Raw genomic sequence first — 26,733 nt, 5'->3', positions numbered from 1 at the left:
CGCGTGAAAGCTCCATTCACAACTCACATGCATGATTCGTAGGTACCTTTTAACCTGGTGATAATTTTAAATGTAAAAGAATTAAAATAATTTAGTTTTTATTATTTACTTTTAAGTTTTTTTATAGGTAATCGAACTTTTCAACATGTACGATACGTCACGAGTCGATGACCTTTATTATATTCCGCTATCCCTTACCAACCCATACATTTAGAGAGAGACAATATCATACGATCCGATCCGACATTTTGACTTACCCAGTGACGTGTTTACAGAGATTGTGCAAACACGTACAACTAAGTTAGAAATTAGTTTAAATTATAATAATAATTAGTACTTATATTCTGAATTGTTCGCTATGAGAGAATTTAAATACGACGTGGTACAACTTATTCAATGTGTCAGAGATCGGCCGTGTCTTTGGGATAAATCGTTAGAAAACTACAAAGATCGCGTTGAAAGGAGAGCGGCTTGGGAAGAAGTGTTCGGTATCCTTGATGAAGGCTACAATGAAATGAATCGCGAAGAAAAGCGACTAATGGGTGAGATAATATTATGATATTGTATTCCTAAAGTTGTTTCAATACTTTTATCAAGCGGTAAACAAACCGTATCGTGACGCATCATGGAGAAATATTTACTTTGCGAATATGACAAGTATCTTGACGTTACGAATGACATTGACAGCTGTTGAAGATGCGTTCATTATTGAACTAGTTTATTCAAATGAAAAAAATGGTAAATGCCGAGCCCATTCCGTTTTTTTATTTTTTTGGCCGGCAAATTTCGGGCAGAAAGATATTAAACCTATTTGTTATAATTAATTATTTAAGATTTTTTTAATCTTTGCAATTTTTTTCAGGTGAACATGTGCTCTGCAAATGGACAAACATTCGTGATACTTTTACGAAATCCCTCAAAACAAGAATGGGTCGACCGAAAAAGAAGTATATTTTCTATGAACATTTGAAATTCCTTTTAAAAATGACAGGTGTAGATTACAGCAATTCAGAATTCACCGCTGAAGAAGCCCAAACATACATGAAAGTGGAAAAAGACAGTCCAAAAGAAAGTAGCAGTAGAAAGAGGTCGAAAAAGTCGGTATATAATGAGAATGCATCATTTAAAAGTACACAAAGTTATGATAAAAGTAGTAGAGAATATTACCAAAGTGACAACGAATTAATAGAAATAGAAGAATCAAATGATCCTCGTATTATGAACGAGGATGAAGCCTTCTTTGCCTCATTATTACCAACAGTTGTAAAATATTCTGAAGACGAAAGATTAGAATTCAGGATAGAAGTATTATCGGTAATGAGAAAAATAAAGGAGAAGAGAAAATGGTCCTCTGAAAGAATGGATTAGAGTTTGTGTATTTTTGAATTTGTTTAGGAATTTTTTAAACATAAATGTAACGGATAGCTTTATGGATAAGATTTTTTAAACTGTGATACAAATAAAGAAATATTTCAAGCTTACATATTTTTTCTTTTTGTTAATTTTCCTATTCTATAGGTACTTACGATGATGATCCTATTTCACGTGACGATCTCTATACTGTAGTTTCGTTATTGAACCTTCTTATCATTGTCAAATATTTAAGGCTGGCAATACATGAATATTTTTGTCAAATAAGTCAAGGCTGTTAATTAAACCACTAATAGTTTTTTTTTCGCTGCTTTGTTGTGTCGGAGAAAACACGTGTCTCAGAGATTGTTTTTGTTTTTTATTATCTTATTATTTTTTTAGTGATACCAAACTTTTTGTTGTGTTTGTGCTGTTTGGGTAAGCAATAGAAAACTAATTTTCCTTTTGCAATATGGGTCCTGACCCTCCGGATCTTAATAAACCACCGGATTTACAGAGTGAAATGATGGAAGCAGAGTCTACGGGCCACAAAAGGCTCCGTTCCGATCACTCCTCTAAAGACTCTGACATTTTACCCTCCAAACGCCATATCCCTGATCACGACTATACTATCCCAGCCTCCCAAACTACGTATATTGACCCAATTCTTTTGAATCCCCCATCCTACACTGGCGAAGAGAGTGGACCATACATAGTATATGTGTCTCGTACTGAGGAAGACCCTTCGGCTGGACTGAGTATAAGACCCATTAAATTCGGTTCGTTCTTGTATAAACACCGTGTCCAGAATATAACTAAAGATGGTGTCAGACCTATAGGCCGTAATAAAATATCGGTACAATTTACTTCAGCAGCAGATGCAAACAATTTTCTTAATTTTTCAAGTTTAAAGGAAGCGAAATTTCAAGCCACTATTCCCTTGTTCCATATAACCCGTATGGGCATCGTCAAGGGTGTCCCTACTGAATGGTCAATGGAGGAATTTGTAAGTTACATAGACTTTCCAGGAGGACGTGGTAAGGTTTTAAAGGCGAGGCGTTTAAATAAAAAGCAGAAAATTGATGGAGTGACATCTTGGACACCGTCCCAAACTGTAGTTCTTACCTTTCAGGGGCAAACTATGCCCAATAAAATATACTGTTTATACACTGCCATGCCGGTTGAGGTTTATCAATTTCCGACTATCCAGTGTTTTAAGTGCTGTCGGTTCGGCCACGTTCGCGAACAGTGTCGTTCCAAAGAACGCTGTTATCGGTGCACTCAAATGCATTCAGGTGATAGCTGCCCCAAAAAAGAAGTAGAGGCGTCCTGCCTCTACTGCACTGGTAACCACTTCGCAACTGATAAAAGCTGCCCAGAGCAGGGTCGTCAAAAAGCGATTAAATTGTTGATGGCGACTGAAGGTGTCGCGTTTGAAGAGGCATCTAAATTGATTCCATCTTCGCGCAAAACATTTGCAGAAAACGTTAAGACCCATCCATCCACCATCCACACAGTAACCCCTGAATCTCACCTCACATTATCAAGCCAATCTATACCTACGGTTTCTTACAAAAAAACTGTAATGAGACCTCCACGCCCCAGGGCTACTCTGGGAACCACTTATAATACAAGCGCTCATAACGCCATTGTTCGCGACGTTCCATCTTCCCTCCCCAATGGGTGCGCTTTAATTAATAATAATACCACCTCATCCTCGGCCCCTTCGCGCAATGAAAAACTTTTAGATTTGTGTCTATCATTTATTGAAAGTTTAATAAATGAATACCCCGAAAAATTACCGTCCAACGTTGCCTTAAGATTCTCCCGCTTTTCTTCCATACTTTCAAACCATGGATCTGGTGTTCCTCCAGTGGAATGCACAGAGTATTCGTCGCAAAAAACATGATCTGATAGAGTTAATTGCCTTGCATAAACCTGTTGTGGCTGCCATCGCGGAGACATGGTTAATTCCTGGTTCCCATTATTGGGTTCCGGGATTTTCTTGTTTGCGGGATGACAGGGATGACGGTTATGCTGGAAGTGCTCTACTTGTAAACCGATCGATCCCATTCACCCAGATTCCTCTTCCGTCGCATGGGCGGTATTTCAACGCCGTCGCAGTGCGAGTCTTTGATATCTCCTTTTTATCTGTTTATATACCTCATCCTCATTCCAGTGTCATCCCTGACATATCGTTAATTATTTCTTCTCTCCCCCCTCCCGTGATAGTTATGGGAGACTTCAATGGCCACCATACTTCATGGGGATCTTATATGTGTGATACCTTTGGACGACTTTTAGTGGACCTCTTTGATGATCTAAATTTATGTGTAATCAATGATTGTGCCCCTACTAGAAGAGTTTCCCCCATGCAAAATCCTAGAACTGTAGTCGACTTGAGTATTTGTTCATCTATACTAGCCTCCTCCCTTTCCTGCCGCACCCTTCCCTCTACGTATGGTAGTGATCATTTCCCAATTCTCCTTTCCTGTTCCCGTTCTGTTCATATCCCCTCCTCTTCTTTTCCTCCCTTACTTAAATATAAATTAGAAAGCGCTGATTGGGACTCTTTTGCACTCAATCTTGATTCTAAGGTAGCTAGTCTGCCAGAAATTCTTCGACAGAATTGTATGCTCTCATATAATTCCTTTGTTTCCTGTCTCCATTCTGCTGCTTCTGCAACCCTGCCTGTAAAGCGAACCCCCTCATCCTCTCCCAGAAAAATATCCCCTCCCTGGTGGGATCATGAATGTTCTGAGGTGATTACTGAGCGAAAGGTTGCCGAAGACAGATACAATTCTGATATGAGTTTCGAAAATTTTATTATTTACAAACGAAATGCTGCTCATGCGAAACGATTTCTTTCCAAAAAAAAGAAACGAGGTTGGATACGATTCTGCGAGAGTTTATCACCTACTACACCACCATCCATTGTATGGAAGAATATTCGTAGATTCCGTGGTTCCCTTTCCTATGTCAACCCGTCTTCCAATAATCCTGATATTTGGCTCAATGATTTTATAAATAAATTAGCCCCCCCTTTTGTCCCTTCTGCGGATCTTATTCTCGTACCTCCGTTTGATTTTATATGTAATAATAACAATGTTAATGAAATAGATAGCCCGTTTTCTAGCCAAGAGCTGGATACCGTGCTTGAAGGCCTAAAAGATTCGTCCCCAGGGCTAGATGGCATCCCCTATTCATTTTTAAGTAGATCTAATAGTTCAGCAAAGTCATATTTCCTCAATTTGATTAATTTATTTTATGAAACCGGTTCTACCCCTGACTCCTGGAAATCCCAACTCATCATCCCGATTTTAAAACCTGGTAAAGACCCTATTGATCCTAATTCTTACAGACCTATTGCACTTTCTTCCACATTAGCCAAAGTAATGGAACATTTAATAAAAAACCGTCTGGAGTGGTACGTTGAGAGAAATAATCTCCTTGCACGCTCTCAATTTGGGTTTAGGAAAGGCATGAGTGTTTTAGATAGCCTCAATACCCTTACCACTGACATACGCTTGGCCTTTCAGCAAAAAGGATTCTTGGTGGGTGTGTTCTTGGATATTGTATCAGCGTATGATAACGTCCATCTTCCGGTACTCAGACATAAGCTGTCACAGATGAGTATCCCTGCGAGGATGATACGTTTTATCATGAATCTATTAACGATTAGATATATTCATGTGCGCGGCTCTTCTTCAAGTAGAATTACATTTAAGGGCCTTCCCCAAGGATCAGTATTGAGCCCAATCCTTTATTCAATCTACACGAATGATTTAGAAAATACTGTTACTCCTTTTTGCGAAATCTTACAGTATGCGGACGATATTGCATTGTATGCTTCATCTGGCAATATGGATGATGTCGTTGAACGCCTTAATAGTGCAGTATCCAACTTAGAAATTTGGATGAATGACCATGGTCTGTCTTTATCGCCAGCTAAAAGTAATGTTGTAGTATTCACCAAAAAACGTTCTTTTTCTCCCCCTGTGGTGATTCTTGACAGTTTAATAATTCCTGTGGTCAGTAAGGTAAAATTTTTGGGTGTTGTGTTGGATCAAAAATTAAGTGGTATTGCACACATTGACTACATTGTACAAAAGTGCGAGAAAAATGTTAATGTGCTACGTTCGCTCGCCGGTGTGTGGTGGGGTTCCCATCCATATTGCCAGAAACTCGTTTATAATGCAATAATCCGGAGCCACTTAGATTATGCATCTTTTATTTTTGAGCCTTGTAGTAAATCTTCATTGATAAAACTAGATAAGATTCAATATAAGTGTTTACGCCTCATTCTTGGTGCGATGAAATCGTCTCCAGTTAGCGCTCTCCAAGTAGAATCTGTGGATCCACCTCTGTTTCTTCGCCGACAGTACGAGCCGATAAATACTTTTTTAAAATAACGCAGTTCCCTTCACATCCTCTCCTTAACAAGCTCCAGAATCTATTACATTCTCTCACTTCTAGTACTTTACGTTCGCCATCTGATTTCCCTTGTATCCTTAAAAGCCTTATTAAGTTTTATCGCCTTCCAGACCCTTCTTTTCAACTTAATAATCACCCTTTATATTTAACAAATTACAATGCTCTAGTTTTTAAGCCTTCCATTATTTTAAATTGCGGTATAATTAAAAGTTCCCCTGACGCAAATATGTCTCTCAATAGGCTCATTTCATCTCGTTGGCACGATTACAATTATTTCTATACTGACGCCTCTAAATCTTCAAATTGGCTACCAGTTGGACTAGCTGTGTGGCATGCAAACTCTAAAACAATTCTACAATATAAATGCCCTCCCCTTTCTTCTGTCTTCACTGGCGAGGCAACAGCTATTTTAGAAGCCATCAACTTCATCTACTCTCGTAATCTTAAAAAGTCTATCATCTTTACTGATTCTCTAAGTTGCCTTCAATCAATATCTTCGAATCCATTCCGTTCAAAATCTAATTTTCCAGTTATTCTTCAAATAAGGTCTTCTCTTTTTAGCTGCTATGAAAAAAACCTCAACGTCTTATTAGTTTATATTCCAAGCCATTCGGGTATTACTGGTAATGAGAAAGCCGACTCCTTAGCAAAAGCAGCTATGTATTGCGGTACCCTAGAACATTACTTAAACTATTCATACGATCTCCTCCCCCTTGCTAAGTCTCGCCTGGAAAGTATGTGGAACTCTCTGTGGAATAGATCAAACAAGGCTAAATATTTTAGAGATATACAACCCACGGTTCCCTGCAAGCCGTGGTTTTCCAAATTTAAAAATATTAATAAATCTACAGTGTCAACCATTTGTCGTCTCCGACTAGGTCATGCTTCCACCCCAGTGCACCTAGCAAAAATTCATGCTCGTGATAACTCCTTATGCGAATGTGGCTTAGACGAAGGTAACAATGACCATATTTTTTTTGAGTGCCCTAAGCGAAATTCCTCACTTTTAGATCAACTTCCCCCTGATGTTCCCCGTCCCACTAATTTTAAATGTTTGTTGTGTTTGGTTCCCTCCTCATTTGTTAACGTTTTATCCAAATTTATCCAAGTCAATAACCTTAAATTTTAATGCTTTGCTTTTGTATTTGTCCTGTTTGGTTATCCAGGTAAGACTGATCCCGCACTTGAACTGCTCAATCTCTTCCGTGATTTTTCCTCAGCACAGAGTATCAAGTTGCTACATTATAACCGTTGTCATTGAAATTAAAGATCAATTTTGATCTGTGCATGCATGACACTGGACACTGGCAGAATCCGTCTCTACTGGGATCGGGAAGGCCATAAACAAAAAAGAAGAAGAAGAAGAAACCACTAATAAAGCAAGAATTGGCAAGAATCACGCAAGAATAGTAAATGTATCCTAATAACTTCTGGTTTGTTGGTTCTTTCTCTACTTGACAGATAAGAACTGTTAGGAATATTAAAAAATACAGAAATAGGTATTAGAGTATGTCTTGTTTATTAGTAGTAGAACAACTTGTGTAAAACTGCTTGCTGAAGTACTGCAAATAATATGTCAATATCATAAATGTTGAAATAATTACATTTAGGGATATAAGAAAGAAAAGACAGAAATATTTAATAGTTAAGTTTTAATGATCATTTTTTATGTAGCACTTTTAGTAGTACGTTTACATAATCAAGAAAACACATTTCCGGTAAATTATAAAATAATGATGTAACCTTCTTAACACCAAAGTTTATACACAGCTAATAAAACATCCAAGTTTAAAATATAACAAAAAACGCTTCAGCAATACTTTATAGAAGAATTAATATCGAAGGTAATCTTACCAGCAATATTAAACAATAACAACGCATGTGATATAAAAAATCGAAATCTTATCGTAAGAAACGTCAGAATCGTCAAGAGAAAAAAAATATATTAAACTGTTCCAAAAGTCACAAAATTCGTAAACAACACTGAAAACGCCTCTATCCGATATTCTCAATCCTTCCAATTCGGCTCACATTAAAAATTCCTATCCTTCCAAGAGAAAACCGGAGGCGCGTATTAATGTTATCTAATAATAAGTCTATCTTACGTCTACTCGAAATAACGAACTATGATTATTTCAACTCGATTACGAGTACACAGAAACATATTTGAAATACAATTTACTATGGGACCGAAATAGGGTCCGTATCCGCTAATTTCACTAAGTCTTTATTTTTATTTACAAGATACGAGAAACACGCCGCGCCGTCAAGACAATGTAATATAATCGTATCTATGTTATATACAAGCGGTGAAATACTGTAAGTTTATACGGCTTTAAGCCAAGAAAAATTCAGACAAATCTGAATACCGCCATCGAGGGAAAAATATTTAACTGTTTAGTGACTAGAGCGTCCCCGTAATAAACATCGAGCGACGAAATTATTTACACTATCCGGATTATACCACACTTTAACTCCTACGAGTACTTTAAATGTACAGTAAAATAACACCCTTCATGAACGCAAGGAGCACGCCAAACGTTGGCACCGATTTTTATGTATTCGAAAAAAAAAAATAAACAACATTCCTAAACATCTCTTATCAAATTTGTGCAGATTTGGAAGTCGCTGATTAAAACTATACGCCGATAAAAAATATTAAAATCCGAATAGCATCAGCTACAAAATCAGTCTAGCATTAAGAAGGGCTATTATAATATATTTTTTTATCATTACCTATAACGCTATAAGATTAAATACACATATTGAGTATGGCTTTTATCACCTAATGGAAACACTTACCGTTAAGAATTAAGCCTAAGAAGTGAATCTTTATACAGTCATATATTATCTATACGATACGAATAATGTACACGAAGCGAAGTATCGACGGTCGAACCGAAAGCAATCGACTTCTAAAAAAAGAAAACTCATTTGAACTGTCAGGTGACCGAACTTATCTAACTCGTAAGGAACCCGCTAAACTTATAACGAACGTAACAAAAATAGATCACACGCGAACCGAGGCTACATTTAAATATATACAAAACAAGTTCAACAATATCGATTTACAGCTAGATATAGTGCAGGAGATCGCGTTCAGTCTCGCAACGGGGCGGGGTTAAGTCTAGTTTGTGAAGTCCGTGGTGGGTTTCCTAGGCCGAGACTTCTTGGGTTTGGTGGGTGCGGGCGAGCCGCCGCAGCAGTGGCAGCCGCGCTTCACCACGCCGCGGTTGGACGCGCGGCGCCGCGCCTCGCCGCACGAGCCCGCGCGAGTCTTGCCCGACGTGCTCCTTTCCGCTTCACTTTCCGTATTATGAAACATACGCTTGGGCGGGTATGTACGTAATGGAGGATGCGTGTCATCCGCTGACGAACCATCCGCGCTACCGCTCCTTTCGATCCCGCGCCCGTCTTTAATCACGGAATCTAGCCGCATTATATTCGTGCCGATGCCGCTCGAGTCCGTCGAGTTGTTCTCCTCGAAAGGGCTCTTGCAGCACTTGTCGCTGTCGCTGCTGAAGTCTAATGGCCGGCGGCACTCGGACCGCTCGGACGCCGAGTTCGACTCCCAGAACATTTCTGAACGTTCCGGCGAGGATCTATCATCGTCGACGTCAGCCATAGATCCCAGCGTCGCGTCCCTGTCTTCTAATTTGGGATCGTCCATGAGGTTTGCGTCCAGGAATCTGGGGTCAGTTTTGTCGTCGTCGTAGCACACGCGGCGAATGACTTGGGTCGCGTTGCCGGACGAATGTATGATGGTCGAGGCCGTGTTGGAGAGGTGCAGCTCCCGATCGTTGAGGATTGAGTCGAATTTCGACACGCCATTGTCTTTGACGAGGACGGTTGGCAAGCTTTGCGTGGCTGTTTCGGAGTATTTCAGATTGTTCTGCACACCGCCATCGGGCGTGGCCTGCGATATGACGGTGGTTTGCGGCGCCGTCACTAGCACGGTAGCGGGCGCGCGGGACGCGTGGAATATTGTCGACGTCATGTGCCTTCCTTTCACGTTGGCTATTGTGAATGGTTGTAACTGAAATGTATAAAAGATATATTATTAATTATTATATAAGCTAATTACTCGTATTCACTCAATTAAATTATTATGTTTTACACAATTTTAAAACTGCTATCAACATACAAAACTGTAATAACACTTACATGCATACAACATAACATCTTCTTATATTCTGAATAATGTACTCCTATGCTCAAAACTATTAAATTATCGCAATTGAAACATAATATAGTTATAATTACACAGCAAAACAACATACAATGCTTAAACCATTCACCAACCTCAGATTCATCTGTAGGCTCCTTATGGAACGTAGTATTTGGGTGGGACCTCGCAAACTCCTGCGGATCCAGCGTGATGGTGCCATCACCGCTGACCGTCACGATACCATCCAAACCCAGCGCCATGTTCAGCTCCTCTTCATCAGGCACCTGTTCCCCGATCAGCTGGTCCGTGGCTATCTGGTCGTCCATGTCCGGTTGGGGCACGCTCTGGCTTAGGGTCGGTTGCGCTGAAACAAATGCCAATCTCCTAGAAAAGATTGATTAGGGCAAGATTTAAATTTGAACAAAGATTTGCTACCATTCTATCGTTAACAGGAAAGATGAAAATAAATAAAGGCACTAACATAAAATAACACAAAAAAACTATATAATATATGCAAATAATTGAAAATAAAAATAAAAGAAAAGAGATTGAAACAAGGTTGAAAATAACCTTATACTTAAACATGCTCTTAACTCACAATTACGTGAATGTTTGTGATAGGTACACATAATTGGTATGTTTAGAATTAAAGAAGAATTTAGAAAATACTATATTTGGTATGTGACAAGATAAAATTAAAGTTCACTTATTTGAACCGTAAAATAAACAAAAATAATTATAAGATACTTACGCGTATGTGAATGGTGTGGTGCCTCGTGCGCCGGAGATGACGAGAAAAGTAGTTCCGCCTCAGGGAACAGCTCTGACGCTGAGGGGGAGTCCACGCCGAGGTCCTCGCATTCTTCTGATAGTGACTTCTATAATAAAATTCACGAAAAGACATAGTACCATTATATGATTAAGAGAAAACTCCACTTGTCTTAACACTCAAGCAGATTTGTTATGAATTTATCAAAATCACAACTACTTGATGATGTAGTAGGTTATATTATTGTGTATAATGGATTGACAATTTAAAAAGAGTGTGTGCCGAGCAAACATGTCAGAAGTGATACCAAAATCGACGCCTTACTCCATGACGCGACCTTAAAATTTTACTCTCAATGCGCCTAAAGAAGTTTCACTTAAAAAAATCAAATAGAGATTAAAAATTGTAACCGTACCTGTAACCGTAGTTCGTGTTCCAATATTGCATATCTATGCCTTAAAGCTGCCGCAGACACATGAGTCAGCCGATGGTGGCGTTGCGTTGTACCATCTTTTCTGTGCACAACCTAAATAAAAGCCATTTTTAACTGAGAAATCTATTATTTATATTCTTATTCCCGTATATTTAGAACGCACTTTATTATTTAAATTACCTGTAGTCTAATTACACTAACAGAGAATACTACATGACAAAATCGGAAAGCGAACAAAAACATTTTTATTACTCACAAATAATAAGCTTTCACTTTCAAATAAACATTTATAAGCTTTTTGGATGTAGTGTGTTTGAACACCTCAGTTCTGTGTCATTAACTAATTAACAGTTAGTTGCCATTCAAAATAATGAAGATCTCATGAAGAATGACATGCGATATGCGGGTTCATACTCGAAAAATGGTAACTGACGAACGGACTCCATGCAAAATTAAAGACAATTATTTAGACTAACTAATGTACGAGATATAATTGAAAGGAAGCGACAACAATTCCTAACATAAGAAGGTAAAAACGTATAGAAAAGTAAAAAGACAAAGACAATGATGGGAGGCAACATTAACGACTTACATAATGGGTCGGTCGTTTGCATAAAGTACGCGATAGAATATAGATGCGACAGATGAATAAAAAACGGATGAATATAAACGGTCCAAAGTTCTCTGTTTTTACTATAGCGTGGAAAAAATAAATACCGTCTGTTATATATAAGATTAACACCGTTAAACATAAAACTCATAAATCCACACTAACCTAATCCTAGAAGTCCTAACGTCTACCATTGAATATGCTTTTAAAAAATAAAATATTTGTTTTGATCTATATATACATATAATAAATCTGTAGAAGGGTCAATTCTGTACATTGAAAATAATGAAAACATAAATAGCAGGGGGTGTTACTGGATCGATACCAAAACCAAATATGTGATCAAAAATTTTTTGTCTGTCTGTCTGTATGTGAAGACATCACGTGAAAACTAACGGTTCGATTTCGATGAAACTTGGTATAGGTAATTATATCTTATTATCCAGGGCGTAAAATAGGATACTTTTTATCCTGGAAAAATACGTAGAAAAAATTTAATCTTAATTTTTCAGTTTTATCCATAGACGTTGTTCTGTAGAACCGCGAACACACGTTGCGTATTATTATAGGCCTAGCCGTATTTGTGTCCAATAGATATTTATAAGATGTCATTGTCAGATTTACTTAAAATGGAGAAATAAACCATCCACGCGAAGACCGACATCCGCGCGGACGGAGTCGCGGGCGGAAGCTAGTTAATATTATAAGTTATGATAAATAAGTAAAAAAACATGTAATTAAATCGCTAACGTCGCATCTATATAACTATACTTCGGACTACCCATACACGCAACGAGAGAGAGAAGCTGACAAAATAAACTGAGGCGTGCAGGTCTACTAGAGGCTTCTAATATTTGAAGGGTCTGCGTCAGGACTACGATATGTTCACCTGGTGGTAGGCCTTATCGTCGCAGTCTGACGCGTCAATATCATAACCGCAACGGGGTGAATCGTCTTGTGAATAAGACTTTTTTGTGTCAATGTCGAACATCTTATCAAATATCCTTTGCGCCTCCATATCGGGGCTGTATCGGTCTGGGATCGCGTCCTGAAGTTTCAAAATGTGTGTAAACACCAAATAATCGTTTCTATAGCGGACAAATTTGTGCCAGTTAACATTTAAAAGTACCAGGAAATACTTACGAGCACTGTGCGATCCATATTGTCCCCCCGCACTATTTCCTCGTAGGAATAGTCGTGAGGATCAGAAGAAGTGAGATTCCACGGTTCCGAGGATTCGGGACTGGGTTGTTTATCCAGTTTAGAGTCTTGACCTTCGCGCTCTGCCCACGGTGATGCTGTGGCGCGGGTGTCGACCAACTCCGGCGGATTTGGTGTCATGGACGGTGCCGTGCTATCCGGCTGCTGACTCGCAGCAGCTTGACCCAGAGTGAACGCTTGGAGATTGTGAAGAGCAGCAGCCGGCAAACGCACGTGACGAACTCCCGGCCTAGCGAGAACAGGTTTAAGTCCAGGTCCGATGAGACGTTGAAGCAAAACAGCATTACCACCTCCTTCCCCACCACCTACTGTCAATATTTTTGGACCGCGGTTGGTAACTATTGCAATTTGCTGACCGCTCTTAACCATAGAGACTGGTAAGATGTAATTTGCTGGCATCAGGACCGCTGTAGTTGGCTTACCAGCATTGCTTCGAGCGACTGTAATTGTCTGCCCGTCTGCCACTATAACATTCCGTTGTGGTTGTGGACGGGGCGGTAATGTCGGAGTTTCATGTTCAAATGTAAGTTTTCTAGCAACTTTTCGCGGACTGTCTTGAGGAGAATGACTGTCTAGGCAACTTTCAGTGCAATCCCCTTGTGAAGTACCGCAACTGCTGTCTTCAGATCCCATTGTCCTGCAAGTGTCTTCGCCATGTACTGGGCTCATATCACGAGTGCCGGAACGACGAGATCCGCTCGAACTCTTCTTTCGTTTTGAAGATCCAGGGTTCGATGGAGGATTAGATCTTCTGCGCGGTGCCGGTTTATCCTTGTCAGGCGAGTTCTCAACCTGTTCTTTGTATTCCGCCAGTATATAAAGAATCCTTTGAGTTGTTTGTTCATCTTCAAAAGGCTTTTGCGTCGATGGTTTAGGTGTCACAGTATTAATTTTTACAGAACTAGATGGATGAGAAGAGGACTTAGGCCTAGATTTAGTTTTTGTATTAATTTTTGCTGCCTTATGTTGATTCTGGGCTGATGACATTTCACTTGTTTGTGCTTCTGATGAAGAACTGTGAGGTAATTGATTCTGTGATGATGACGACGGTGAATCGTTTATATTTGACGAATCTGGAGATCGCACAAAAGTCGATACCGATGGTGAAGATGTTGTCACAGTAGTTTTACGATTTACATAAGCGACATTTAAAGATGCATTATTGCCTATTGTATATAAAACTTGTTGTGTAGACTCAGAAGGACCCATGTTTGAAGACGGAGTAACTTCTGGTGCATCGGTCGATGAAATATGTATCTTATTAAATGTGTTACTTGTCGGCGTTTGGTTTGGTTGAACTGTGCTTCTCTCTTTGACTTGTTCCAGGACCATGTCAAATTCTCGAAGTTGTTCTAGCGTTGAAGAACTCATTTGAGATTCCGGTGATGTTTGATTTGTTTCAGATGGAATTTTAATTAATCTGTTCGTTTGTGTTTGCGGTAATCTAATTGTTTGCTGACCAAGAGGAGGTGCTGCGGTCAATACTAGCTGTTGATAAACCGGTTGATTTGCTCCTCCTATTACATTACGTTGAATTTGAAAAAATGAAGGTCGAACAACTCTTGTACCCGAAACCATCTGTGATGGTTTGCTCAGCATTGGTAATTTTATACGCATTTGAGTTAATACTTGAGGTTGGGTGCTTTGGTTACAGTCATTGGATCCATGGTTTCTATTATCTTCAGATGTCATCTCAGTATTTGAAGCTGTTTGATTCTGCGGCACAATTTTTATAATTGACTGTTCCATGTCAGATTGATTATGTTGTTTTTGGTTTGAATCGTCTACGAGTTCAGTGCTCGGAACTGTTATAAGGTTTATTGTTTGACCGCCTCCTATATTTACAGGTATTTGTCTCGTATAAATTACTCCGCCATGCATAGTCTGTAAATTCATTGGGGTAATGGTTTGTTTGATTTGTTGGACTAAATTTGATTGCGATGGCGACTGCGAAGTTATCTGAACAGGTGATTTTCTAAGCAGTAATGGTGGACTACTCATTTGACCCATTTGTTCAATATTCATTGAGTTGTCAGACTGACAATCCGAATTTTCACTAGTGGTGTTAACGGATGACATATGCGAATGATTTTCATTCATGTCACTTACTTTTTGGTTTTCATCTTGAAAAACTTGTTTACCAAATGCTTGATTAAATTTTGGAAGGCTTGTAGATTTTTCAGGAGCAGAGGGCTTTCCAGCATTCTGAATAAATTTTGCATAATTTTCTTCATAAACTGACCTAGATTTTATTTCTTGTTGAATTGTCATACCTTCATTGCCGTTGGTGGAATTTGTAATATTGGTTGTTTGATTGCTGTTCAAATCATTTTGATTGTCCGATTTTTTGGTACAATTATTATTTTGAACATTTGTTGATTCAATAGGTTGTAATCTCAGGACCATGCTTCGTTGGTGAGGTGCGTTCAGTTGAATTGATTTTCCATCAGCTGATTTACACACAAACTGAACCATTTTTTGTTCCGTATTACCTTGGACATTGCTTAGATTAGTTAATAGGTTAACACGCTTAAGTAGTTGGCCAGTATTACCATTAGATTTTTGCGAACCAGAGTTTACTATGTGTAGAAGTTGGTTGCTTCCTTGTTGAATATTACTACCATCAACCAAAGATAAACCATTGAAAGAATTTGATTGCTGTGCAGAAGATGTTGACGAGTTTGATGTTCCCTTATTTTGAACTATATGCAGGACAGGTGTGGAGTTGGAAGCGTTTATAACAGATTTTTGAGAGTTATCAACTAATGTAAGCTGATTTACAGAAGAATTCTTCCCTTGCACAATATGCAGAACTTGAGGAGAAGGGGTATTAGAATTTTGGTTATTATTTTCAGAAGAATTAGTACGATTCAAAGGTGGTGGTAATATTTGAGCTAATGCTTGCTGTAAAGCTAAAGCGCTAATAGTAGTGGTATTGGTATAACTTTCGTGAGAAGTTTGTGTTACGTTTCCCGATTCTTCGTTAGACTTATCGCATAAAACATTTCCAATTGTTTGTGATTCCTCAGATATTATTGATTCAGTATGTGTATTTATACCAGCAGCATTCATAGCATGAGCAATTTGATCCGTTTTTTCACTCGATTCACTTTGTTCCTCATGTTGAGAATACGGAGTGCAATTATTTAATGATTCAAATGATAATGCATCCTGAGAATCCATTGAGTTGACAGTATTTGAATCAAACGTGTAATTTCTATTTGAATCATGATTAGATACAGAATTCATAAGTTCATTTTCCACATTCTCATTTTGTTCTTCATTTTCGAGTACTTCCTCAGCAATTTCAATTTTAACGATAGAATTGACCTCAGTTTCTATTGGTATGTTCTCGTCTGAGAACGACATTTTATGATTTTCTTGAGATAACATATTCATTGTTTGATTGTGTCTATCATATTCTTGAATGGAAGGAATGCTTAGATCAGCTGTAGTTAATTCAGTATATTCAGTTTTCATTGAGGCTTGAGAACCATCAGGTGGACTATTTTCAGCAGAGCATTGTGGTGGACTAGCGTCTGTCACTTGAGTAACGCGTGGATCACATGTAACCGGATTTTGAGCTGCAGCGCTAACTGGAAGCTGCCCCACTTGAACTACTTGTACCACTGATTCACAATAAGGTACCCCAAAAAAATCCAAGTTATTCACATCAAATGGAAAATTTGAGTTTTCATACATATTGCTATTATTCTTACATTCTTTCGTGTTATTTAATATCCAATCTTTATTGAGCTCGATTGCAGTCCTTTTGAAAAAGGAACGGACTTTGTCTTTAAGACGAATATACGAAATGTAACGCTCTGTAACTTCGATTTTATCTTCACTTGTTTTATTCAAATTCTCAGAATACTCGAATGATAAAAACGGCTGGGCATGTTTTACGTCCGACAGAGTCGCAGCCGAAATTTTTGGAAGAGTATTTCGATCTACATAACTTTGGATGACTCTGTCGGACCCCTCACCAAAACCCATACTAAAATTAGTTTCATTAATTTCGATTGATTTATATTCATTTTCTTGATACTCCGATGCTAGTTCCTCAGCAAATGATTTTCGGAGGGGATCATTATCAAATTTGACTTCATCGTTATCGCATATGAATAGGACATTTTCGTCATTACATTCACTTGTTAAAACATTCATTGTACCTTGTATAGGCCAAGATTTTAATAAGTCACATACGTCAAAGTTTTCAACTTCATTATACGATCGAGAAAAGGAGAATTCAACATTATTCCAATAATTTATTAATCGATTAAATTCCTTGACATATGCAGATTTTTCCATAGCGGTCACTGTTAATTTAGGATAGTCTATATTTTTACCTTTTCGATAACGTTTCTCGTTGTTTTTAGTATCAACTGAACCTCTCTTCCTCTTTAAATTCCTTTTGATAAAACTGTTTAAATATTGCAAAGATGAGTTTGTATCCATTCTATGTCTAGAATATGTTAATTTCGGAATTATAATATGGAAGTCATCTTCATCAGGTGTGTTTTCAATTACTCCATTATTTGAATGCTCAGTTTTAACCGTTAATACGTTAAAAACTTTATTTTCCTCTCCTTTTTTTAAATATTTTCTCAAAGGAAACAAGTAACAAGTGCCAATTTTTGGATCTTTGTATTCAGAACCTTTTAACATAAGTTCTGAATTTGCACTATAAAGTAACGTAACATTATTTTGGACAGATACATTAGATTTCGGTAACACCAGTTCTAAGTTATTGTTATTAGTCTTATGACACAGTGGTACATCTTTCGGTTTTAGGTTCATATCCGTGGACGTCTGATTTATTTCACTAAGTTCAGTATGTTCAGCTTTGTCATCGTTAATGGACGCAGCTATATTTTCATTTAAAACGTCGGGCGATTCATCGATGGTTACGTTTTTATATTTTTCAGCTAATTCTTTTATATTTTTACACATATCTTTGGTTTCTGCCTTAACCAAAATTGAATCCGTCAAGTTTTCTTTAGCTTCGTTTATATTATCGACTTTTAAGGTGTCTAAATCATCGACACAAAGAGTAGTCTGTAAATTCTTCAATTTATCTATATTACAATGTTCATCAGTTAACGTACGTTCCCTACTAATTGAATCATTATCATTCATATCATCGGTACTATTCTTGATATCGGTAATGCCTTCATATTTTGTTTTATTAACTTGTATGCTATTTTCGTGCCAACTTTCTTTTTCTCGTTTGAGAAATTCTTCAACAACGCATCTTCCTATATATGTATAATCAAAACATGAAGTGGTGCGTAAATTCTCACTGTCACCTTCTTCATCTATTGACGACGTAGTCATCCTTAAGCAATCATTACCATCTAAAAATATTGTATCACTAGAAGTGTTTTCGGAAATTATTTTATCCTCTTTCAAATTACTCGATATATTATTTTCACATACATTTTCTTGTTCTTGTTTGGTAGTTGACGTAATCATCCTTGAACCATCATTACCATCTGAAAATATTGTATCACTGAAAGTATTTTTGGTAACTATTTTATCTTCTTTCAAATTACTCGATATATTATTTTCACATATATTTTCTTGTTCTTGTTTGGTAGTTGACGTAGTCATGCTTAAGTCATCGTTACCATCTGAAAATATTGTATCACTAGAAGTGTTTTCGGAAATTATTTTATCTTCTTTCAAATTACTCGATAATATATTATTTTCATATATATTTTCTTGTTCTTGTTTGGTAGTTGACGTAGTCATGCTTATGTCATCGTTACCATCTGAAAAAATTGTATCACTCGAAGTGTTTTCGGTAATTATTTTATCTTCTTTCAAATTACTCGATATATTATTTTCACATATATTTTCTTGTTCTTGTTTGGTAGTTGACGTAGTCATGCTTATGTCATCGTTACCATCTGAAAAAATTGTATCACTCGAAGTGTTTTCGGTAATTATTTTATCTTCTTTCAAATTATTCGATATATTATTTTCACATACATTTTCTTGTTCTTGTTTGGTAGTTGACGTAATCATCCTTGAACCATCATTACCATCTGAAAAAATTGTATCACTGGAAGTGTTTTCGGAAATTATTTTATCTTCTTTCAAATTACTCGATATATTATTTTCACATATATTTTCTTGTTCTTGTTTGGTAGTTGACGTAGTCATGCTTAAGTCATCATTGCCATCTGAAAAAATTGTATCACTCGAAGTGTTTTCGGTAATTATTTTATCTTCTTTCAAATTACTCGATATATTATTTTCACATTTATTTTCTTGTTCTTGTTTGGTAGTTGATATCTGTATTTCGTCTTTATTTAGAATTGAAGTCTTTTCATCACTCGTCACAAATTCTTCAACCGTTTCATTGTGTACCATAATATCGTTCTTGAGACAATTTCCTTCAACGGCTTCAGTATTAACAATATTGTGGAAATAAGTATCATTAGGAGCAACACATTTCAATTTTTTATTTAAAGTGGCATTTGTTTTAGAAATTTTGCATTTAGTTATATCTTGATCTGAAACATACATAGTCTTTCTTTTCAAATTTACTGACTGAACTGACTTTTCTTCAATAGTTCTAACAATAGGTTTTAACAAGTCAATCATGGGGTTATTGGCGAAGTATTTAGTCACGATTGATACTAAGCTCGGTGGTTTTTGATTTTGAAGCACACATTGGTTAATATTATGTTCAGTAGTAAGTGAAGAATTACTGTCTAAATCACTTTCATAGTCCGTTGAAACGTCATGAATTTCATTCAAAGGTCTCTCTTCACTTTGGATACAATTGTCAATTGGAACATTTTTTAATGCTATATCGTGTAGAGAAGCTTTTGTCAAGAGCCATTCTGAGTCACAATGTAAGCTACGTTGATATTTTATTTCTGAAGATTCGTCTGTTTTATTTGTTATGTAATCTCCTAAATTTACGTTATCAATCAAATAATCATTTAAAATAGAGAACGAACCGCTACGATGTAAACAAGACGGTAAATCATCGGGTGTTACATCTGCATCTTCTTTGTCATTATTTATTGAAATGTCACTGTCACACCTAATAAGTTTCACAAAACAACTGCTCATCCATTTAGTTTTTTCTTCATTCATTGATTCTCTTAAAATGCTTTCAAAATCTCCAATTTTAGCAGACTCATTTTCCTCAAGAATAGTCGGTTCATCATCGACTATTGTTTCTAAAGTATTAGAGATACGAAGTCCTTTTATGATGGAGTTTTTAAGCACGTCAAGGTCTGTGCTCAGTTTGGGCCTTATGTTTGATTCTCTTTTAGGCGAATTTATAATGTTTATATTGCTTACAGAATCGTTGGAGCTGTCATCTATTTCAATAATATTATCGTCATCCTCATTTAGTAACTTTTCGTCAACTATTTGTAAATCTTGAACACCACATATTTTATTCGATTCTAAACTTAGACAAGATTTAGCTGCACGAATTTTCTTAAAAATATCACCTCGTTCTATTCTCACAGAGCACTTCTGTGAAAATCTTTTTTGGTGTTTTAGAAGTTCTTCTTTTTCAATAAGAGGAACGCAGTAATCACCAAATTCTGTTTGAAAAACATATTTAATAGGTTCTTCGCTACTTGCCTCTTCGTCGTCGCTTATTAGATTTATTGTTTCAGGATCATCAGATAGATTTTTTGGATATAAAATTTCGTTAACAAAATTTTTCTCTGCCGAATTATTCTTATCAGCGACCGTAACCTGTCTAAGGTTGAGGGTACATTTCTTATTTTTAATAGTACTGTTAAATAGTATCGATTTCATCTGAGGATCGGTAAATATTGAATCGACATTTATATCAAGTTTTCCAGATATGGTAGCTCTAAAAGTAGATCCATTAGGTAACTTTATTCTGATAACTCTTTTTAATGGATCATCATTGGGTTCACGGGGTACTTCCTCGAAATATATTTGATCTCTATACTTGTCCAATAAAGGGTCTGTCTTCACCTTTTCTTCTTTATTGCTTGAATTGGTATGCTCTTCAATTTTTGTATGTATAAAGCCTTTTGAGGAATTTAAATTGGACTCGATTCCTGCAGTAGTAGATATAGAGATATCCTTTTGCTTTATATATGCAGAGTTTTTCGTTTCACGGAGGACGGAATTCATCACGTCAATGGTACTTTCAGGTATTTGATTTTCATCGCTCAGTTTACATATTTTGTCTAGGTTCGGACTTTGAATCAGTTTATTTTTATCATCTGTTATATCAATTGCTTTTACAGTTTCATTTATATTTGTAGTGATGTTTTTTATTTCTGTTGTTTGTTTATTACTGCTCAGTTTAGGAATTTTACTAGAAAGATTTTCTACAACCTTTCGAAGATCTTTCTGAATATCTGGGTAAGCCGAATGTGTATCGTTTTGTTTTAATAAACCTTTTTTGGATTTTAATAGTGACTTTCCGAGTTTTTGTGATGATTGAGCTTCTTCACAAATATTCAAGTCATTTGGAGACTTTAAATAGCAGTTAGATTTTTGCTGTACAACTGGCACCTCAGCATTTATTACTCCATTAATTTGATCTATTATTCTAGTAGTATTACCACTTAAATTGCTATCAATATTTGATTGTTCTGATAAAATCTTATCTACACAGTCTTTTTCTAATAATGATACTTTGTCGTAGCATTTTTTGACTTCCTTCTTATTTACTTCTTGGCATGTTCGTGATCGAGATACCATTAATGTTTGTTCTAAATTGAAATTTTTCGCAATATTCTCTGAAACAGAACCTGCCGGAATCGTATGCGTTTTTTCAATTTTCAGTTTTTTATCTACAGGTGTAGATTGATTCAGTGGAGAGTAAGAAAGAGCTATAGGGTCTCGACAATAATTGTGAATTGATTGTTTATTTAGGATCAACATCCTTTTGTTTTGTATCCTTTCTTTGTCAACAGTTTCTTTTGAATATAATGGATTTTCAATTAAATTCTTCTGTATTGTAAGTATATTTTTTGTAACACCAGATTCTTCAAATATCTTTTTATTATCTGCTGGTAATGTATTTTTTTCCTCGAAGGATTCTTGTAATGTTGGCTTATTTTTAAATACACTCTTTTCATTCAAAATTTGATTACTATTTATTTCTTTCGATTCACATGATTTTACCTCATTTTCAAATATCTTTTTCTTAACTGTCACTATATTATTCTTAGATTCTGTAGATTCTTGAGCTTTTATATCTTTGTCAAATAAATTCTTCTTATTGATTACAATATTATTTTTTGGTTCACACTTTTCACTTGGAACATGTTGTAATTTTTCTTGTACTTCTGATAAAACTTTCCTTTCGTTGTTAAGAATTGCTTCATCTATACTTGGCTTTTTAAGTGCATCCATATTTTGTACAATGGATTTTACTAAGCAGGAACCTCGATTAAGATAATTTTTAGCATCATCTTTAACTTTTGTAGTCTTATTCAATCCAGATTTTGTGGTAAGATTTTTTCTTTTCGCTTGCGTATGAGCAATACTACATTCTGTAGTAACGTTATTTTTACTAAGATTATTAGCTGCGATTACAGGTGATTGTAATTTTATGTCTCGTCCATCCAAAGTTATAATTTTTTGCGTCGGTAGAGTATTTATGGATGTTTTTGTCAATGCTGAGCCAACAAAATTATTCACAATGACAGGACTTACAACTTGTTTTAAAGTTGGCGGAAGATTATTTAAGCCGACATTTGATGTTGCTGTTACACTATATGGGCTTGATGCAATAAGTGTGTGTTGATGTAATTGGTGTGAGTTATTTCTCACACCTATATCCATCATCAAATTCTGTGATGCTTTTAACTGCGGAGCAATAATAACTCTTGCTGGATCCACAGTCTGTATAGAACTTGTTGGTATTTCTAATTTATTTTTGTATATATTTGAAATACAATTTCCTTTTCTAGATTTCTTCACGATACTTATAATCGGGGTGGTAATATTAACACCTTCTGACTGCTTAGGATTGATCTGTAAATTGTTAGTGATGATTTTGGTATCAGCTTTTATGGTGGGTTTTTGTGTGATATTTTGCTTAGCTTTCGATTTTTTACTTATATTTTTGTCAACTTTAGTCTTGCTCACGATTAACTCATTTGATATAACACGGGGTTTACTGTCCGACGGAGCAATACTGGAAGATCTCTTTGGTATGTTTAAAATAACACTTTTTGGGTTGTTACATTTAATAACATTGTTTTGAACATTTGTTCCAATATTTGCACATAGATCAGATACTGTTGATTTTGGAATATTTGCACATAGATCTGATACAGTTGATTTTGTAATTTCTTTGGGAATAAAATTTTCTGTAGTCATAAAGGTACTACTAGTTGTATTTAAGGTTTCTTTTTCTTTCGGAGTATAAAGATCGATGGGGCAATATGCATCATCAATTTCCTGGCGTAGGTCTTCGTCCATAAGTTCATCTAATAAGTCATAGTCAGAATTATGTATTCCTGATATAAAGGGGTCCTCCTCCTCCTTGGAGTTCACTTTAACAAACTTTTGGGTCGAGTTTGGCTCGTTCGGTTTCTTGTCAAGCACGGAATTTAAAGAATTAGTTTCTTTAAAGGGCTGGAGACCTTGGGAATCTATGGTATTCTTCGCAGCTGCATCATCATTTTTAATAGCTGATTCATTATTAACTCCACGACCTTTCTTTGTACTTGTTTCGGTCTTTTGTTTTTGTGGTAAATGTTTATCAAAAGAATCCTTTTTGAGGGCGACGTCAAGAGCCTTGGGGCCTCGGCTCGGAGTTTTGTGTTTTAGGAGATCGTCAAGAACACTTTCCCAGTCACTCTTGGGTGTTTCAACCGGTTGCGGTTTTGTTGCAGTTTGAGCAACCTTTGGCACAGACTTCTTCTTAGTGTCAGCAGGCTTTACTTGAAAAGGTGGATGTTTCACGGGCGGTGTTATTATAGTTTCTACTTTTTCTTGAGTGCTGGGACAGATCATAATATTTAATTTATCCTTCTCAGATTTCCTTATTTCCATGTTACTTGTCGTGAACATATTCATTTGCGGTTCTGGTATTATTGCTGGGGCAACTTCATTTGTGTTTTTATCCATGTTTTGTACATGTAGAGGTTGGACTGGCTGAAAATTATTATGAAAACGTAAGTATTCATCCAAATGAGTAAAATTGTCAACCATGGGCACATGTTCAATAATCTCCTTCTTTGGTTTTGAATCCCGAAAATTACAGCTCTCTTTTAAGTTCAAATCATTTTTAATTTCATACACTTCCTGTTCATCTTTTGGAACAACTTTGAACTGAATATACTTTGGAGCAACAGAATTAACTGTTTTAATTACAGTATTCGTATTTATGTTTGTTTTTATTTCATTAGAAATTGGTATTGATTTAATTAGGTCTTGACTGCTCCCTGATATCTGCTTTATCACGGATGTCTCAGATTGTTTAGATATATTTGAAATGGAGTTATGGATCGGTTGCTGTAATAAATTTGAATTTTGCGTTTGTACATTTGGTTGACACTTCAATGTTGAATCTATGATATTTGTCGTGGAACATGATGAATAAAACTGATTATTGAAGTTCGTATTATTTTGAGCAAAATATCCTGCATTCAATTTATTTTTTTGCCTCAAGAGAAGCACTAAATCGGCTTGATCTTTTTCTGACAACGCGGTTGATGTAGAAGCAGTTTCAACTTTAACATTAGTTGAATATTGGGGATTCAAATTATTATGCAAATTTATGTTTGGATTATAATTCACAATTGTAGATTTAGCCTGTATAGAGCTTATGAGATGCGGATGATTTTGTGCAATTTTCGAGATTGGAGACGTTTCTTTCTTTGCGCTCCGAACGGGAATTGGATCTATCGATTTTTTTACTTGATTTTTGTTCACTCGGCTTATAACAATTTGGCCATTTGATTGAAGATGCAACATTTTATCAAGATCCGTAGTTAACTGATTCGAGTCAATCTTAGCTCTCATTTTTTCTTCGGTCTTCATTTTATTCTCCATTTGCTTACTTTTATGCAAATAGCTAAGACGAGCAAAAGTATTCGGTGCATTATCAGCTATTTTCTGTTTTAAAATCTTGGGTCCTGTCAATTTCTCGGCCGATTTATTTTCCGGCTTTTGTTTGACAAACGTGCCCGCGTTAATACTTTGTTGTAGTTCTTTTAAAAAATTTTGAAAATGTTGCTGAGTTGGATCATATATCGTAGTGGGGTATTTCGTATCAGGTATTTGGGTTGGATTCGGTGTAACATCTTTATTTATGGGAACATCTACATTACAAGGTGGCTTTGGTGTTACTTTCTGTGACACACTGTTTTGCGATAAATCTTGCGGCTTTGATTTATTTATTTTTGATGATGGATTTTTTACGTTTTGACCCAATAAATGTTCAAATTTCTTCTGAGTTACATTATCGACTTTTGCAATTGGCTGTGGTCGTGGACCCGATGCTAACAGATTCACCGCTTTATATGATTGCAGCTTAAGGAATTCTTCGAAAGCTCTCTGACTGGCTGTTTCTTTTGCAGCTTTTTCGTGTAGTTTATTCGTCTTTTGCCGAGATTTGTTTTCGGAAGATTTCACGTTGTTTCGAGTATTGGTCTCTTTCGAAGACTGGGGTTTTGGCACATTTGGGGATTCCAAATTTTTTGCAATAACAGCTGTTGGAATATCCGGCACTGGAACTAATTTCGGTCTAGCAGTTTCGAGTAGGGCCTGCTCACTCAAAAGTGTTTCCTTGCATTGCAGTAAATCACCCACTTTATGATCCGGCTTATGACGGCGAAAATCAATTAATCTTTTTACACTTGTCTTAACTTCCTCGTTGATTTTGTTATTTGTACTTAATTTTGACGTATTATCTTTTACATCTGGCTTGATGCGAGCTAATGGAGGGGGATTGAGTGGGTTAAAAGATAATATGTTATGTGTTTTATCCTGAGCGATAATTTGCGTATCCGGAAACTTCATGTCCTCCATAGAGAATAGTCCATCGAAAACGACAGAGCTGTTCTCATGTGATTTATCAGACGGTTTGCTTTCATTGCTAATGTTATTCAATTTATTATTTTTATTATCCATTAGTTTATTTTGATCAGCCTTCTGGGCCATTTTTCCATCATTGTTTATGCTCTGTAATTTAAGAGCATTGTTCCTATCAATCTTGTCTTCTTCATCAGTCTTCCTAACAACTTTCATACCAACTAATCGCGCTAGGTTTCCACCCACTTCCTCCTGTTTGTCTGTCTTAGTCTCACGTCTGATATTTGACTTCTCTCTCTTCTTTCGTTCTTTCACTTCCTTCTTTTCTTTTTTAAGTTCTTGTTTTTTCTCCTTCTTTAATTTCTTATCTTCTTTGGACTCAATGCTGGGTTTTGTATCTGTGTGATCTGCATCTTGACTGCTTTGGCTGTGATGCGGTGTGGCGTCTCTTGAAGTTGATTTAGTCCTTCCTATGCTATTAGAGCGCTCAGTTTCTTTATTACTGTTTGTTTCAGAGTCAAGTTTCAGTGGATCTACAACGAGGGCTCGTTTCTTTTTCTTTTTACGCTGTTTGACGACCATTAAGGATTCGTCGCTGCTAATAGATGGACTTTCCAGAAAAGGGTCTTGCCATAATTGCGGATGATATTCTGGCGAAGCTTCTTGTGCTTCTAACAAATGTTCGTAACCTGTTTATAAAAAATAGAAAACCAATAGTTTAGTAATTAAAAAATTTAATA

The 26,733-nt window shown here is 36.5% G+C and overlaps 2 protein-coding genes across 3 annotated transcripts in view; one reads left to right on the top strand and one right to left on the bottom strand.

Annotated features, from left to right (window-relative positions):
• The first annotated feature begins 273 nt into the window (after positions 1-273).
• On the top strand, positions 274-1,447 carry LOC123703495. The gene is made up of 2 exons (XM_045651521.1): positions 274-542; positions 863-1,447. The coding sequence occupies exons 1-2, from the start codon at positions 359-361 to the stop codon at positions 1,366-1,368; spliced, it is 690 nt and encodes a 229-aa protein (XP_045507477.1). The 5' UTR covers positions 274-358; the 3' UTR covers positions 1,369-1,447.
• A 5,972-nt stretch (positions 1,448-7,419) lies between these two features.
• Positions 7,420-26,733, bottom strand: part of LOC123703531 — a 29,923-nt gene continuing 10,609 nt past the window's right edge. The window contains exons 12-16 of one of the 2 annotated variants that reach the window (XM_045651580.1): positions 12,908-26,682; positions 11,137-11,247; positions 10,704-10,830; positions 10,087-10,316; positions 7,420-9,820 (exon numbers count right to left, since the gene is read on the bottom strand). In XM_045651580.1, coding sequence (XP_045507536.1) covers positions 8,912-9,820; positions 10,087-10,316; positions 10,704-10,830; positions 11,137-11,247; positions 12,908-26,682 — 15,152 coding nt within the window. In that variant the 3' untranslated portion in view covers positions 7,420-8,911. Of the gene's footprint in view, positions 9,821-10,086; positions 10,337-10,703; positions 10,831-11,136; positions 11,248-12,907; positions 26,683-26,733 lie in introns of those variants that run through there. The other variant, XM_045651581.1, reaches the window with a different exon arrangement.

Source organism: Colias croceus, chromosome 26 (genome assembly GCF_905220415.1).
Source record: "Colias croceus chromosome 26, ilColCroc2.1".
Taxonomy (NCBI): Eukaryota; Metazoa; Arthropoda; class Insecta; order Lepidoptera; family Pieridae; genus Colias; species Colias croceus.
Note: the sequence above shows the minus strand (reverse complement) of the source record. Positions and strands in the feature narration are given on the sequence as shown.